This window comes from Rhinolophus hipposideros (genome assembly GCF_964194185.1).
Source record: "Rhinolophus hipposideros genome assembly, chromosome: 20".
NCBI lineage: Eukaryota > Metazoa > Chordata > Mammalia > Chiroptera > Rhinolophidae > Rhinolophus > Rhinolophus hipposideros.
The window spans coordinates 24,912,363-24,931,477 of NC_138066.1; the positions used below are offsets into that span (position 1 = coordinate 24,912,363).

Below are 19,115 nucleotides of genomic sequence, written 5' to 3' on the forward strand. Positions count from 1 at the left end.
ACGAAGGTCGCACCTGTCTCTCCTATGCCTGTCTGGCTGGCAGGGAAGGAAACGAACTTGCATGTTGGTGAAGGCAGAAGCTGGGTGTGAAGACAATGAAATCTAGAGTAAAAACCCAGCTGGTCCAAGGTGTCCTGCAGGCTGTAAACTGCACCTTAATCAGAGTGCCATTTTTGTTGTTGTTGTTGTTCAAATGATTTTAATTATTGGAATGCATAGTTTTTAAAATTTGCAAATAATAAAGTTTTAAAACCTGAAAAAAAATCATGTAACTCAACAACAACAAAACAAATGACCCAATTAAAAAATGGGAAAAGATTTGAACATTTTTCCAAGAAAGACATAAGAAAGTTAACAGGCACATGAAAAGATATTCAACATGAGTAATTATTAGTGAAATGCAAATCAAAACCACAATGAGGTATCATCTCACACTAGTCAGAATGGCTATTATTAAAAAGACAAGAAATAATAAGTGTTGAAGAGAATGTGGAGAAAAGGGAACCCTCATACACTGTTGGTAGGAATGTAAATTGATGCACCCACTATGGAAAACAGTATGGAGTTTCCTCAAAAAATTAAGAATAAATCTACCATATGATCCAGTAGTTCTTATTCTGTGTATTTTATCCAAAGGATATGAAAACACTAATTCAAAAAGATACATATACCCCTATGTTCACTGCAGCACTATTTACAATCGCCTAGATATGGAAATAATCTGTGTCCATTGATACATGAAAGAATAAAGATGTGGCATATACACACACACACATACATATATACATACATATCACACACACACACACACACACACACACACACACACACACACACACATATGCTTCCCTGAAAATATGACCTAGCCGGACAATCAGCTCTAATGCATCTTTTGGACAAACATTAAGACCCAGTATATTTTTTATATTATATTATATGATATTATATCATATGAATTATATATTATTATATTATAAAGACCTGATCTTACATTATAGTAAAATAAGACTGGGTCTTATATTAATTTTTGCTCCAAACAACACATTAGACCTGATTGCCTGGCTAGATCTTATTTTTGGGGAAACACGATATATATACACATACATAAAATGGAATACTACTCAGCCATAAAAAATATGAAATATTGTCATCTGCGACCACATGAATGGATCTTGAGGGTATTATGCTAACTGAAATAACGGACACGAAAAACGACCGAAAAAATGTATGATTTCACTCATATGTAGAATGTAGAACAAAAAGTAACAAATGAACAAACAAAACAAATTCATAGATACAGAAAATAGACTGTTGGGTACCAGAAGGGAAGGCGGTATATATGGTGACAGATGGAAACTAGACTTTTGGTGGTGAGCATGCTGTATAGTGTATGCAGATAGCAAATTATGTTGTACTCCTGAAACTTATTAAACAATGTTACCTCGTAAAAACAGTAAAAAACTAAAATTAAAAAAAACAGAACATAAAACAAAGACCATCTTTTCTCCTTCAAAAAGGGGGAAGGGATTATATGTAAAAATATAAAAATCAGATGTCACATCAAGCAAAATAAATGAAGGCATGTCTAAAAATGAACACAAGCAAAGAGGATCTTGTGTATTCTATGAAAACGTAAGAAACATTTATTTTGGCAACTAGCTAAATTTAATAAGTACTAAAAAAATTAGATCCATTTAGAAATCTAGAAAGAAAATTCAGATTTTATTTCTGTTCATATTCATATACTTCTATTATTTATTTGTTTTATTAGACTGCATATTGTGAAAATTTAGGTTACATATAGCATCTCGTTTTTTAACAATAAAAATGTGAGATCAATAAATACACGTGATAGCAGTAAATATTGTTTCATGAAACATTTGTTTCAGTTACACATTTATAGGCTCTGCATTGTGAAGTACAGTCAATTTATTTTTTTTATTAAGGGTTGTAGTAAAAATAAAGGCCCAAGTCATTCACCGAAAAGCAACTGTGCCCGTAATAAGTAGGTTCCATGGCACTTCATCCACATTAAACCTTTCAAAAATTATGTGAGAATGATCAGTTTTTTTTCACATAAATACACACATAAGGAATATATAATCTACTGTGAACAACACACATTTGGTAGAGTTGTGTCAAAAATGGAGGCTATCAGCTATATGTGTCAATATCAGGCTTAAATGGATTTCTGCAGGCACTGAGATATCTGTTACCATATTTACTTTGAGGGGAGGGCAGTAATAGTATTTTTTTTTAACTGAGGTACAACAGATATACAGTAAGGTACACAAATCTAAAATATACATCTAGATGGAATTTTACAATGAACACACCCATGTAACTACTACTGAGATCCAGATATAGAACATTACCAAAACTCCAGAAACCCTACCGTGGCACTCCTAGTAATTATTCCTGCCCCCAAAATAAACACTGTCATTCACTTCTATTACCACAGATGCAGCTTGACTATTTTTGAACTTTACATAAATGGAATTATACAGTAGGTCCTCTTTTATGTCTAGCTTCTGTTGCTCAACATTATGTCCGTGTGATTCATCCATACTGCTGTATTTAGCAATTATAAATTTGTTGCTTTTGCTGTATGCTACTCCACTACATGAATATACCACAATTTATTTATTCTACTGTTGGTGAACATTAGAGTTGTTTTCAGTTTGGGGCTATTAGAATAATGCTGCTATGAACATTCTTGTACAAGTCTTCTGGCGCATCGTTCCATTGGGTATTAACCTACATATGGAATTGCCACATCATAGGGTATGTGTATGCTTAACTTTAGCAGATAGTGCCCAAAATTTTTCAAAAGTGGTTGTAACATAGATTAGACTTAATATTGCTTCCATGCTGCCAATTGATAATAAATCTCAATTGAAAAAAAATCTAAAGGTTTTTCTTCTGCTCTAAATGGCTCTCATGAGTGTTTATGGTAATTAGCAGCTTTGAAAACTTACACATATGAAGATTATGTAAAGTCAAACACGAAATCAAGAGGAAAAGAAAAGCTTTAAGTATTTTAAATGCAAAGTTATGGAAAAAAACTTACATATTTTCTGTAATATAAAATTTCATAGAATTTTAGAAGAAAATTAGAATCTTCTTTCAAAAACCAGAATTCTTATCTAAAAGCAATTAAATTCAACCAAATAAAACTGGTCACTACTATATGCAAGGTAATAAAAATACAAGGATGAGGACATAGTGATTCAATCATTCATTCAACAAATGTTTACGAAGTGTTCACTACATGTCAAACACTAGTGTAGGAGCAGGGGATACAACACTGAATCAAAGTGGTCAAACAATATGGACCCTCATGGAGCTTACATTTTAGTGGGAAGAGAGAAAAAGTATAGAATGGGGTGGCAGAGAAGGTATAATTTTAAATTTAAATTTAAGGCAGAGAAGGCCTGACAGAAAGGTGAAATCTGAACAAAATCCTAAAGAAAGTAAGAAACTAATCCAGGTAAGAGTTTAGGGGAAGAGAGTTCTGGGAAGTTTCTTCCTTTAAGAAGGGGGGGGGGGAGAGGGAGAGAGAGAGAGAGAGAGAAATAGAGAGAGAGAGAGAGAGAGAGAGAGAGAGAGAGAGAGAGAGAGAGAGAGAGATTGCAATTGGTAAAGAGAAGGGGAAAGAGATGATGAATGACTCAGGAAACCTACAATGCAAGGGAGAGTACGAAAAACAAAAAAGATGAAAAGTGCTTAGAAAAAGAGAATACAAATACCAATTGTACTGACTTCCAGTGACATCAAAATGACACAGCACCGAATATACTGCCTTCAAACTTCTCTGAACTACAGTTTGGTCATCTTTTCTATAAAATGGTGATAATATCCATGATAAATAAGAGACAAAGACTGACTATGGGACAAAATTGTTTAGACTGAAATTATATTAACTTACCGTTCAAAAGATGAAAAAACCTGAAACCCATGAAACAAAATACCTTGTCAGAATTCTCAGACATTATGATGATCTCAGTTGCAGTGCACTCTCATAACTCAGGGATAAGAGGTTTTAGTTTGGTTTGGTTTTTAATTTCAGAAAGAGAAAAGCAACATGTTAATATCAAGGAAGGAAGAGAGGCTGTAAAGCAGCAAAGAGGGAAGGAAGGAAATGAATTAAGAACTAAAAATTATCAAATCTGCCCTGCAGTGCCCCCAATGAGTTTATTAAATCCTCCATCACAAGAGGGTAGAAATGGATTGGATTACTACTCCTGAATTCTAGTACTTTTTGTTTCCTTTTTTTTAAAGGAGGGCACAGCTCACAGTGGCCCATGTGGGGATCGAACCAGCAAACTTGATGTTACTAGCACCACGCTCTAACCAACTGAGCTAACTAGCCTCCCCTGAATGCTAGTTTTTAATCAATATATTCTTGTCTCCAGAAAATAAGAGGAAATTTTTTAGTTATGTATACCTATAATGATCATCTCACTATGATTAAAACTCACTAGGATTAAAACTCACAAATAATCTATTAAAGAAAGTATCTCTTGGGTAGTGTAGGAGGAAAAAGATGGGAAGAAGTAATGTTTCAGGAGGCTTTCTCAGGGACTGACCATCAGCATTTGTTAACATTTTCAGAAAAAAACACACCGAGAAGTATTTTTGGAAGTTCAGATAAGCATACAGTGCTTTTTCTTCCTTTTCACGGACAAATTAAAGTCCAAGTTACCAGCATTAAAATTGGCCAGTATCTGCTCCTTTCTTTTCCTCTGTCTCTGTTGAAAAGAAACCTAGCGGCAGGTAATTCTTAGGCAGGCAGGCATCTACTCCTATCAGTGCTTGCCTAGCCTCTACTTGAAATCAGAACGGACTCTAAAGCCCAAGAAGAACAACAGTGTTCTAGACACTCAGGGAAAATGTCTGATTTTGGAAAATGCAAGATTTATTAGAAATGACACATACAAGTAATTAATTTTATGTTTCTTCTTTCTCTTTTTCCTGTCTGAAGCCAACATCTCATGTGATTTCCTTATGTCTCCCCAGAAAGGGTTATTTACCAAATCTCAGTTGATATGGGGAGGCGGAAGGGAGAATCACCTTTCATTTTGAGCACTTTATTACTGATTGTATTTTGGTTACAAGTAAGTAATGAATAACATTTAGTTCTAGAATCAAACTGGAATCTAAAAAACAAAAAGCACATGACAATCTGCTATGTACGTAAGACAGCAATATTACTAGTCTGTGGGTGAATGAAAAAAAAAGAAAAATGGCTGAGATGAACCTGACTTAAATTTCCAAAGCTATGAAAACTACCATGTTTCCCCGAAAATAAGACCTAGCCGAACCATCAACTCTAATGCGTCGTTTGGAGCAAAAATTAATATAAGACCCGGTATCATATTACATTATACCCGGTCTTATGTTAAAACAAGACCGGGTCTTATATTAAGTTTTGCTCCAAAAGACACATTAGATCTGATAGTCTGGCTAGGTCTTATTTTTGAGGAAACATGGTAAGTCAATGTCAGGAACAGGAAACTTAAGATACTGAAAACAAAGGACAGAAATAAATGGGATCTTTTCTATGATGGGAAATGTAAAGTGGGATTTTTTCCTAAGATAGAACTTAATAAATTTATAAATGGCCCTGGAAAAAGGAGCAGAGAGTTTAAGTTCCAAATCTGTAGTTAAAATCAGAAGTGCCAAATATATAACAATAAATTGGAAAATCATGTAAGCTTGAGCGAGTAAGAAGAAAAGCGGCAGGTGATTTTCAATGTGAATAAGAGTAAGATAACACATTTAGGGAAAATCTATTTAAATATTAAATGATGGATTAGAAAAGTTTTAAGATATGAACAAAGAAAAAGGAAATGGGAGTAGTCTCCCAAGTAAACAGTTTATTGAAATAAACAATTTATTAAAAATATCAGCAAAATACATTGCCAAACAGGACTTTAGTTGTAGAGATCTGAAAAACATGAATATAGTAATGTAGTTGCCCTTGGAAAATCATGCACAGTTCTGATAACTTCATGGTAAAAAAGATATAAAAGAATTAGATAAAGATTCACACAAAAAAAAAAGTTACAGTGATCAAAGTCTTTTGGGGCTGTCAGATATAAATCGTGAATGATTACATTCTCTAGAAAGGCTGAAAAGGCAACAAACTGAAATCTACAGTTTTCAGAGGGAAAAGGAAGTGTTTAAAAATTTTATAACACTAAAATGAGAAGCAAATTTGAAACAAAGAAATGGAAGCACTGCTTTAACTTTCTGAAGCTGTTACCTCAAGAAGCAGTAAAAATACAAATTTTATAAGTTTTGATAAATTAATTGATGCAGATCCATATCAGGGAAAGGAACAAAGAAGTCTAGAGTACACGCCTACTTTTGAATGGAGCACTGTATTAATTATCATGCCCACTTCCTGATATCTCTACAAAGGGCTAGTTTTGGTTTAAAAGCATGACAAGTCATGTTTTTACACTGCAAGGCCCAAGACAGGAAAAAGGGAAGAATACTCTACAAAAAGAAAGTTCCTTAAATATTCACCAAGAGAAAACTACAGATTATGACAATCTAAACGCCTTGGCTAATTAAAAACAAAAACATCATTTGTAATAGGAAATGAGCACAATAGTTATTCTGCCATCCATGTCTTGCATTAAACTCTGATCTTGGGCTAGGACCCCTGGGAGCACTCAGCAGTTGTAACAGAGTGTGGGTTTGTGTTAAGTGTGTTAACTGATTTGCAAACTCGAGACCAAAAGCGCAGCATACATAGTCTATTGGTCAGTTTCAAAGAAAGGGGCCTTTCTAAAGGCATTTTACGAAAGGTGTTTGAAACACAAACCTGAAAAAATCTTTAAATTAGTTTACCAGATGTAACCTAATCCTTGCCCCTTGCTTATTTTTTCCCTATCTGTTAGCAGGTGTGCAAATGAAAAGGAAAAAAAGCAGACATAAAACTATTCTACTCCAATGTCCACAGCAAACTAACAAGAAAAATCTTAAGCATTTATTATTTACTGCTTTGTTAATGATGGGGCTATAGTAACTATTTCGTTTTTCATTTTTAAAAAAATCATCTAATTTCAATTAGAATTTTCTTTATCAATTTTTTTTGTATTTTAATTTAATCATTGAGAGTTAGTATTGCTGGAATATAAATAATTTTAATCTTCCATTAGTCTGTATCCTTTCCTGTGAGGAATAACTAGCTCAAAATTTTCTTCCTTGTTATTTTTCTTAAACTAGTTTTGTTACAAAAAAAAATTAAGCAGAATAAAAGTGATTTTTAGGAGGTTGGTTTTAAATGAATTCATTAAATTTATGTTTTAAATAAAAGTCTGGCTGAAATGGCATGGTTAAATACAGAAATGCATATGTAAAAACAAATGGATTCAGGAATGCAAAATGAGCAATTTCCCAGTGGCCATTCATTCAGTAGCTTATCAAGGTGCAACTCTCTTTGATGTTCAGTTAGTTAATACTATTATAGGAATGGATTAAAGAACCAGAGAAGAGTCAGAAAAGGATGAAAGATTAAAAATCTGGGATTGGGGTGGCGAGAGAAGAGTTCAAAATAAAGTAAAAGTTTCCTGAGAAAGCAAATAAAAGAAGCATTAAGAATTCCACCATAAATCATGCTAAGTGTGTTTAGAGACTGCAACTGTGTATTCTGTGCCATTAAGTCGGTTCGGAGTCCTGGCGACCCTCGGAAAGAGTGAAGTCCACAATGTTCTGTCCTCAACAGCCCTGCTCAGCTCCTGCAGATGCGGGCGGATGGCTTCCTCTACGGACTACAGCTACAGAACTACTTGCAGTGCTGCTACCTTTTCTTGTCCAACCACACGAAGTGACCTTTGTGTACCAAAGCTAACTCTGCTAGTTCGTCGCAATATCCTACAACAGAATCCTTCAAAAGAGACCACTTAAAATTGCTTAATCTTGATGGTACTTTGTGGTAAATCATGAGCCAGCTCTGAAAGAAAAAAAGGCCTGCCTTTTCAAAAACTAAACGTTGCTGGGTGTGGTTGGTTGATTCTGAAAAGAGAAACTACAATAAGCTTTGGTAGTTTTGACACGGCCTTTAAATGATAAAGAAATGTGTTTAACTTGTCTCTCATGTTCATTAGGGCAAAGTTTATCAGTTTAACCCTTTGCAAACAAGCAAGAGATCAAGCGAGCAGGAAGCTTTTCTGTGGAACTCCTGACGCAACACAAACCATAGCAGTAACAGCAAAGCTTAATGCAAACCCTCTAGAGTCCACGTTGACAAATTCTTTAACAAGCCCTGTGGTTACAGGGAAGCTGGTTTCACTCTGACTCACTCCTACTCAAACAGTTTACTGGAAATGAAGGGGAGGGGGAATTTTCAGAGAAGTCATGTGATGGCCAGACAAACCACAGTCAGTAAAGGTTCAACAGAGTCAAAAACAGGTCCCAGCAACAGACACCCAGAGTGTTCAAATGGCACTAAATTATATGAAAATGAGTCCTGTTGGGTTCTAGATCATCCACACTATGAAGTCTTTCATAAATATCTGTATGTAAAGGAACAGATACTTCACAAGGAAAAACCAGCAGGCATTGACATGGTGTGGGCAACTGCAAACACTTCATAGGAAAATATGCTTAACAGAGAATAGCATCAAAGGAATGTTAAAGCACTTAAGTGAGTGTATAAATAATCATTATTAAATGCTTTCCCACAGTCTCTAAACTCAAATGATCAAACACATATACTATCATCAAAAGAATGTCAAGAGAACCTTTAATTATCTCCCTTGTATTGGGGGGATGTTTACTGGGTAATCTATTCTACTACATAAAAAGAAAATATACTAGCCATGAGAACTACCATTCCAATTGAGGTACTTTTTCTTGGAATTATGTATTCACTAATAAAATAAATCAACTCAAAATTTCTGAACAGGATAAAAATTCTATTAAGCTAAAAAAAGGTGTTTTTCAGCCTTAAATATATTTAGTACAAACTAGTAAGGTAAAAGACATTAGTATTTAAACTTAACTTGGCGGGTTTACCTTCAATAAGTCAGGTTAAGTGGCAAACATTAATTAATTTAAATACTGCAGCCCTAAACAAAAGCTAAAAAAATGCTCCCTTAAAATAAGATTAAATACAGAAACTATAAAATAACCTTTGAGTAAATGCTTAACCTAAGATAGTGTACAGACTCATGAGTTATACTCAATAAAAAGACAAGCTAGTCAATATAAATCCTGGAGGAAAAAACTGCATTCTTTTAAAAGATGAAGTCTTAAGAAATTTAATTTTCTTACTTCTGACTTAATTCTCAATTTCCTATATTGATAGGAATTAAGAAACAGTTTCACAGTCAGCAAACTAACATTTTGTAATAAAGAATCCAAGTAGCTAAGTCACTTGGACAGATGGTGTTTAAAAAAGCACACTTATTCAAACCATATTCTTCCAAGTAAATATGTACAACATTCCTTCTCTATTGTGTAAGCTTTAAACACAAAAAAACCACAACCACCCCCATGATCCCATTCCCCATTACTTCAATAATACTGGCTGCCCTAATTTTTTAGGATACATCAAGCAAATAAGTTACTTTATTTTCCAAACTCTTATTCCTAATGCCTTTAATTTTCCCTTTTTTTTTTTTTGGTTTACAGCTTATAGAATAAACAAATTGCAAGAACCTTCATTTGTTTCTAAAGTATGAAATTTTACACGTTATTTTTCTTCATGTGAATTGAAAATTATGTCATTTAACTTAATGATGTCTTCTATATTATCTTTAAATCCTTGCTCTCAGATGACTATTAAACTTAAAGATGCAGCACAGTTCAATCTTTTTCTACGTAAAATGATTTCTGTGTTCTACATTTTGCAGTGGAGTAAGACAATATTAAAAGAACCTGTTTCGTGTAATGCTACATTTTCTCTCACAATTGACATTTCTCAGTTTATTCCAAGTATCTACCTCCTGAGTTGTATGTGCAATACCAGGCGGAAACTGATGAAAATACACACATTTTTGTGGCCTCCTCTGAAGGAGTTTAAAGACTCCTGGGAGACATAAGGAAAGTCCATAAATAGTTTTAAAAGCAGGAACAAAGTGAAAGGTACACAAGGAAGATAGAGCAAGAGACAATTTCCAGGGGTTGGGAAGATTTTTAAAAAGCAAAGTTCCATGACTAGAGGTATTTTTCAGAAAATTAATTTTTTTGCTTTGTGTGAGACCTGATTACAAAGAAGAAAAAAAAAGACTCGTAAAGAGGAGACCTATTAGGAAGTCACTGGAAATGTTCAGGGAACTGGTGATAAAGATCTGAATCACTAGTGGGAAGGGAAAGGAGAGGGCCGTTATGAAGATACTGTGGAGACATAATCACCATGCCTTGAAGAATGGACTGGATATGGGAGGCAAGAAAGGAGTCATATGACCTAACTTTTATAAATGATGCTAGAACTGCTCAAGGTCATAGGAAGCTACATTCATTCAAGTCTACCTCCCACAGACATCTAGTGAAAACATGATAGAAAGCCAAGAGCAAAAGGAAGTCAGCTTAGTGGAAAACTACTGCGTAGTCTCAATACTGTACTCATGGAAATAAATTAGGTACCATAAGGAATCAGAATTCAAATAAATGAGTTAATATTCTTTACCCCCTCAAAATATCTATAGTACAAAATTTAACCATCAGTCAAAACTATAATTTAAAGAAAATACTTAGCTTCAAAATTATTACCTAGTAACAATTTCCCAGTAAAAGCATATACACCCTTTAACCTAGTTGGAGAGCACATGGTAAAGCAATGAGAGCCAAGTATTTTTTTCACTCTTCCTGCTGATAAACTTATTCTACCAAAGGGATAAAAAAATGTATTTTCTACCTAGTGTCAGACAATCTTAAAATTCAAATAGCCACTTATAATTATTCATTGTATTTAGTTTGCTGTTTTACCCACTGTTGATCCAACTTTTCTGTATTTTATTGTTCCCATCAAATTGGGGTTTTACAAAACACATGTATCTATGAAGAAATTCCAACACCAAAGTCAGATAAACTTTGGATCCTTGTTACATTGATTATTACAAGAACTTTTAAATCACAATCAATAAAATGTGACTAAAAAGGTGTCAGTAAAGTTATAGGTGACCAAATAAAAATCTAATATCTTTTTATATACCATTAAAAACTATTTAAAACAATGTAATACCCAATTTATAATAACAAAATGTAAGACAAAACTAGTATTAATCTCACTGGGAAAATAGTGTTGGAATACACAAATAGTAAATTACCTGAAAAAGAGAAAGATTCCTATATGATAGGTAAATTATTTTAATAGATTAAAGATTTAATAGTAAAAGAATAAAAACATAAAAACACTAAAAAGAAACATACAACTGAGTATTTACTACATAATTGGAAGGGCTCAGGAAGGTAATTTTAGGCATTATTCCAAAAGGAAAACTCTAAGATATTGATACCAAAAAAAGTGTAAATTTCTTTATTCAAAAAGTAAAACAATAAAACACACAATAAACAATATGTAAAAAATACTGGCAGCATATGAATTTCCTCTAAATGTTAATCAGTAAGAAAAAGAAAAATATACTAAGTATAAAAAAATGGGTAAATGAACCAGTTAGACAAACTTTGTTTTTTGTTTATCTGTATTTTCAACATTTTCTATAATAAACATACTTTGTAATCACAAAATTGTTATACAAAGCAAAGATGTAGAAAATATTTGATGGCACTGAAAAATGTGCACAGTATGTTTTTATATTCAAAACAAGTCACAAAACAATAAACAGAACATGACTCACTCCTATAAATATTTATAGAGAAAAAGCCTGTAGGATGGAGGGATTATTTTTAAGTACATATATATATTTACCAAATGTCTACAATGAGCTGTGTCACTTCATAATAAAAACACAGTATTAAAAATCAGTATCAAATGTCCATGACATGTATGTGAAAAAAGAACTTGAGACTAATCTGTGTGGTATGATCCAGGTTTTTATTTTAAAAAGTTATATGTGCAAAGAAAACAGTTTAGAATAAGGTGATTATAATCCTACTCTGGAGAGGACTTTTTACTTTTAATACTTCTGGAATGTTTCAATCTTATTACTATAAGCACTTATGTAATTTAAAAATATGAAAATCTGGAAAACAAACGCAAAAAGCTAAGACAAATTGTTACTGCAAACAAATCTTTTTAAGATAGCTGATTTAAAAATGACAAAAAATCTTCTTAAATTATAAATTTATAAATTATAAATTTATTTGCATAGTGAAAACCTTAAAAACTAAAACAAGAATGTATCACAACAGTGTACCAACACAGCTGAGGCATAATAGATCTTGTTTGGATATTGTAATAGTGTGCAGTGTTAGCAAGAGCAAACAAAAACAAAAAACTTATTTTGCCAAGCCATAGCAAGAAACTCTTCTTTGAATAATGAATTAAAACACTAGTACAATCTCGGAGACAATTTATAATGTTGAAAACTGGCAACAATCTCTTTCCAACTATTCTTCCTCTATCTCCTCCAAATACAAAATAAATAAATATAAGTTAATCCTTTTCTAAACCTGGGAAAAAGCATGCAGGGATAATCACACTCACATACACTGAAATCTCTATTAAGCCCCAACTGATGGACACTGGTGAAAAGGCATAAAAGGCAATAAAGAAAAGAAAAAACAAATATAGTAGAAATAATTTTTAAATTAGTTTATTTTTTTATTGCATTAATCTAGATGAAAATGTTGCTATGTTGTGGTAAGCAGAGCACTACCTAATTCATATTGTAAACTGGCAATAATAATGACATATCTTTACTCTATTAAAATATGAGAAATACAAAGGAGAAAAATCAAATTATTCACAGCACACCACCACTTGATATAAACAATGCTAACTTTTAAATGTAGTTCCATGTCAACTTTTATATATATCTATATAACATAACAGAAATTGTGTTTGTATAGACTATTGACCGATTTTTTAAATTTAACATTTTATCATGAGCATATTAAAACTATGCTACTGTTATTTAAAAATGTAAATTTCTATAGGCCTCCTACATTTTTGTATCACATGGCCTGGTAATTTTTATTTTTTTACTAAATTTATTGGGGTGACATTGGTTAATACAATTATATAGGTTTCAAGTGTACAACTCAGAAAATTGGGTTGGGTGTTGGCTCTGAGATTCGCTAGGTGCGTGCTCCTGAATGTGTTTCCCATTCAAATCAGGGAAAATACTTTCTACTTCAAGTTTGAACTAAGGTAATTCATTCACGTGACTTATACATAGGTTTTTATTGATTTTAGAAAGAAAATAGGGAAGATCACAAAATTGTCAGGGATGAGTTACTCTTTTCTCATATTATTTAACTTAATTATTTTCTAGTTTGACTGCATAGTTGGTTGACAAGACATAATTGCAATATTGTATAAAAATTTTAAATAAAGTGTTCATAAAGAATATATAATTTCTGACTAAATGACATGAAAGAATGTGTACACTTTGCTTACTTGATTTTTTCATATAAGCAAATATGAAATTAGAGAATGAGGAATATATAGTTTATCCTAAAATAGTGATTGTAATTATTGGCTTTATAGGATGAAAATAGCAAACCTCATAACCTTTAGAAGTATTCTGTGCAGTCTGGTTTCCACAATTCAAACCAGACAAAGTAGAATTAGAGAAGATCCAGTCAAAAAGTAACTAAAATAATCAGTCATAATACATGAATGAAAAAGATTATTATCCTAATGGTAAAGATTAAGAGTCTTCAAGACTCGAAAGTCTTTATGACCTCAAATTATATGTATAGAATGAAGTATAATTTACTTCTTCATCCAATTCTAAAAGATCTCAGTTTTTGGAAGTTGAGGTTTTAGATGGTAACAAGTTTATAGAATATATTATTTATAATACTAGAATTAAAAAAAATTGCAAAGAATGAAATGAGTCACCCAGCTTAATATTCTGTTCAGTATAGGGAGTGCTATGCATGGATCCATGAAAGTTAGAGAAAAGACAAAGCACTCATTCTTTTTGAAAGAGCAATTCTATTTGTATACAATTAAAATTGATAGGAAGTTTTTGTTTTGTTTTATTTTTAATATTGAGTCAATATGGGCCTCAGAAAACTTTCATCCCCCAATTCTAAGACAAACCTTACCTCTGCAGTTTATCAGCATGAATATATCCTCTCACCACAGTACAAACAACTTTTTACATATTTGACAAGCTCATCCTTTCACCCTTTCAAGGAAACATGTCTAAATTCTTTTCAACAATTTCTCTTATTATAAAATTTCAAGATTATTTACCATCTCATTCTCCTTCCTATAGGGAAATTGTTTTGTCAATGTTCTATCTTATTAAAAATGATATTATAGGAAGTTTCCCACTTCAAGATGACCGAGTAAGACCTCTGCCCCTCTGCTAGAATAAAGATGGTTGCAAATTCTTGCTTAATCTGCTCATTGAGAGGCGGAGTCTAATTCCCCTCTCTGAATATAGGCTGGCTTTAGTGATGACATACTTGGCAAACACAATGTGGCAAAGTGACTGGGATTTCTAAGGTTATGTTACAAAAAACCTTGCAGCTTTTACCTAGGTTCATTCAAAACATTTGTTCTTGGAACTCAGGTGCCACAATATGATGAAGCCCAAGAAGCCCAAGCCCCATGCAGAATAACTTGTGGTCTGCAACAGTCCAGCCAAACTTCACACCAACAGCCAGAATCAACTTGTCACTCATGTTAAGTAAACCACCTTGAAAGTAGATCTCTAATTTACAGCCAAGCCATTTTGTCCAAATTGCATATCTGTGTGCAATATAAATGATTATTGTTTCAAACCGCTAAATATTGAGGTAGTCTGTTACTCAGCAATAGATAACCGGAATACTCCCTATCAATAATAACCCTAAAATAACAGAAATTCTGTCTCTCTTTGATGAAACTAGCATTAATAAATGAAGTAGGGGCAGATGGAATAAAAGATTATATCTGAGAGCCTGCAGTGGAAGATACAGTATGAAAGAAAAACAAAGTGATTTGCACTACAGAACTCCAAAAAGAATCTATAGCACCACTACAGAAGAGGCTGGAGAAGTGCTGAAAACAAAGAGACTGTATAAGAAGCAGACTCTCAGGTCCTACTCCTACTGCAGCCAGACAACTTCCTCCTCTAGCCCCATCTAAGACATCAAGTATAGTCTCTAGACAAAGTGAACCAAAGGTTCTGGGCTCAAGCCATGTTTGCGCAGGTAACCACAGACTGAATACAAAGCAGGTTAAGTGAAAACCGACATGGCAGATGGAGATCTCTAACTCCCCTTCCACAGCTTCGCTCTAGAATGTCAGCAGCAAGGTTTATATTCCACAAGCGAGAAATCAAAAGATTCATCACTAGAGAAACAGAACTATCACAAAGGACAGATGTATAGGACCTGATATATGGACGTTCCAATAAATAAGGCAGCCTGCCACTCCTGTACCTTGTCTCCACACACATAGCTTCCATTCAGCTTTTACATGCCATATTCTTATATATAAACAGAAGAACAAGAATCTAAAAGGAGATATATATTAGGAGCAATATGATAAAAAAAATTAAAATGATGGGTGTTGGAAGCCCAACATCAAAATAATGAGAATTCCAGAAAGAAACAATAGAGATTAAAGAGGACAAATTGACACAGGAAAAAAATACAAGAACTAATGAACTCTAGATTTCCCAAAACAAATGGACTCTAAATTGACAAGTTTCCTGAATGCCTAGGAGAATAAATTGTTGTAAAAAAATCTATACCTCAGATAAGAAATCTAAAAGCTTCTAGAGAAAAAAACAAAACCAAACAGCCTTGCTCAGCACAGTATTAGCCCTATCAATATCAACACCAGATGCTTGAAAACGATTGAGCAATGCTCTCCAAATTCTAAGTTTTGATAAATGGACTTTTTAAAAAATGACTTTCAATTTAGAATCTTATATTCAGTTAAGTGATTGTAAATGAAGAAAAACATCATTTTCAGAATTTTCCATCTACTCATACTTTCTCAGGAAGCTACTACAGAATGTGTTCAACCAAATGTGGGAGTAAATCATGAAAGATGAAGACAAGGGATCCAAACCAAGAGAGAAGCAACTGTACAGGGGCCAAGAGAACAACCAAGTCCAGATTGGAGTGGGGACAAGGACTCCAGAGTGATGATGCCAAGGGAAAATCCATACTTGGTATTAGTCTATAGGTGTTACCAAGTGGAACGTGATACGAGAGGTATTTTACAGAGCTGGTAGAAGGGAGAGAAGATACTGAAGAAACTGAGTAAATGAAAAAAACGTTAATTCCAAAATAAAAAGTTTTTTAAAAGGAAAATAATCACAGTACATTAGGTGGCTTAAAAGAAAACAATAGTTATATCTGTTTGGCATCCAAGCCATAGCATAAACATTTAAAGGTGCAAGCCATCTTAGACTTATTCTACTTCAACTTGCTGACTGTACATGCATGAAGAGTTTTTAAGATGTTAAATGACATACATTAATGAGTGCCACAAATGACAGAAGTATCAACTGTTGCAAGTGGGGATACTTAGCCATTTACGAGTAGGTATATGGATGGACATGGTTTCAGTAATTTGAACGTACCAGTGATGCTTGCATTCTGAGTTCTGCTTCTCGCTCTACTTCTAAACATGTAAATTAGGCAGGGGACAACTTCTAGATCTGCAGTTTTCTATAAAATCAGAAGGGTACCTTTCCATAATAACTCAAGAGTTAACACAAGGGTCACGTTAGATACTGGAATTTCAAAAGCATTAAAAATAATTAAAAAGTTGTTTATATGAGTAATAATTATTAGCTTTAATATAAGCATTATGATGTGAGAAAGAGAGGCACAATATTTGGTTGACAAACAAGGCAAAGCAGATACAACTTGCCATGTAGAGCAGATGTCTGTAGCTCTTTGATTAATTTGTTTATATTTGAATAGTCTACATTCATAATCGAGAGTTTTATTTTCAATTAAAAGCTATAACTATCCTTAATTGACTTCCACTTAACGTGCTTTTTTTTTAAAAAGGCCATCTAGCATTAAAATAAATATATATATTTTTCCCCTCCAGGGTAATGTTGTTGTTTTTTTTTTTGGGGGGCGGGGGTCTCAGATTCCACTGAGCAGAAAACTATACTCAGTCCTCAAAATAATGTGTGGACATTTATGTGGGCACACATTCTTACAAACACACAATAAGACAATTTTCAAACAATTTCATAGGTTAATGAACAAATCTGGAGAGGGAGATGCATTTTATATATAATCTTTCAAAATTATTTTATATCCTTTTTATTTAGTCTATGTTGATTTATGCCATCATCCCTGAAATGGAGACTCAGTAAGTTAATAATATTCTTAGGAATTTCCCCTGCAAAGAATAAAATAACTATTTTGTAACATTAAAATATAGGTTGATATACACTTTGTGCTCAAGTGTAAAAGGCCTTTATCCCCACTGATAAAGGGTAAGTTTATCTTAATTGTTTTTTCTTAATTGTGAGTTTCCAAACAATTTCCTCTAAACACAATAAACACGAATAACTATGTTATTTTCAAAATATTAATTGGGAAGTTCTACTATTTAGGCCTCCCAGCCTGGTCTCCCTTATTCTTTTGGTGCTCTGCTTGGTAATACAGTAGGTCCTTGAACAACATTGCTTCCTTCAACATCATTTCATTATCAGGCTGTAGGAACTTAACTCTTGTTTATATCAATTAGCCCATGGTAAATGTGGTTCAATTATGGGATGTTTCGATTAAAGTCAAAGAACCTATTGACGACATTAAGCGAGGACTTACTGCACTTATAAACACATAATGGACAAAGAATGTTTCATCTTCTTAACTTCACTGGTAACATAAATTTACCCTGGCTCCTGGCAAGGTGTTGTTTTTAGCTTAGTCTGAGTGGTCTTGTTGAGTATTTCTATATTTCTCCGTTCTAAGATCAAGATTATAGTCACTTATATTTCAGCTTTTCTGAATATTCTATCCCAAATCTTGTATCATTCTGTTTTCACACTGGCAGTTTTCTTCCTTAGAGTAACTTTTAACATCTTCACCTTAATCATAACCTCTTTAGGGATAATTCAAGTATTCTATTTAGTTTTTCCCGCTGTTCTTACTTGTGCAGCCTCTGCGTGTTCCAGCATTTCTTCGAATTCCTGGTACTCCTCATCATCTGGTTCAGCACCTGAGAGTCGAGCTGCCCTGGCCATGAAATATGGAGGCAGCTCTCCAATTGCTGTACCAACACCCTATGTGAAAAACCGAAACACACATGAGATCCTGTTCTTAACACAGTGAGAGTAAACAGATCAAGTCTATATGTTTCTGTGTCACCAAAAGCATGTTAAGATGTGTGTATCAGGGAAGAAAGTATATATTAGTACATAATTAGGAGGATGTGAGTTTTAATCCTGGCCCTAATACTGACCTACGCAATGAATGCCAGGCAAGATAATACACATAAAACTCTTAGACAATCCCTGGTGTATTGCAAACACTAAATTAATATTAGTTCTCTAGCATTCCTCTGTTATTTTTGTCAGTTTTTCCCCCTATTTTCAAATATTCAACTGATTTGATAGTGAGCACTCACTACACTACTACTATAGCTTTTAGACAAATATTTTAGAAAATCTTCTGGGATTTAGGATGTTGTTTTAATCCCAATACAACTTTTTTGTGCAGAGTTAAAATTTTTAACAAGTTGTGGTCAGGAAGCCCCTTGAAAACTCAACATTAGGAAGGATAAATTTTCACCACAGGAAAAATGTTTATTTCCTCAGGACATTGAGTGATATGTTTCCCTCTGTTTGTGGATCCTTATTTTTTTAAGACATTTTTTTTTAAATCAATTTAGGATATATGGATGAAAACAAAAATAATCAGAAACTAGGTTTGGACTTAAATGGCTTAAATACAGGATAGGTAATAATGTAAGAGGTGCATAGTATCTAGGAATATTCTCAATTTTGAGCCATCCTTCTCTGCCCTGAGTCACAGTGAATGAAAAAGCTTTGCTA

General features: G+C 33.4%; 1 protein-coding gene across 1 annotated transcript in view; it reads right to left on the reverse strand.

The window, feature by feature from the left end:
• VMP1 (vacuole membrane protein 1) overlaps positions 1–19,115 on the reverse strand; it is a 109,223-nt gene that overhangs the window by 43,298 nt on the left and 46,810 nt on the right. The window contains exon 7 of the mRNA XM_081029021.1: positions 18,213–18,344. Within this exon, the coding sequence (XP_080885147.1) occupies positions 18,213–18,344 (132 nt within the window). The remainder of the gene's footprint in view (positions 1–18,212; positions 18,345–19,115) is intronic.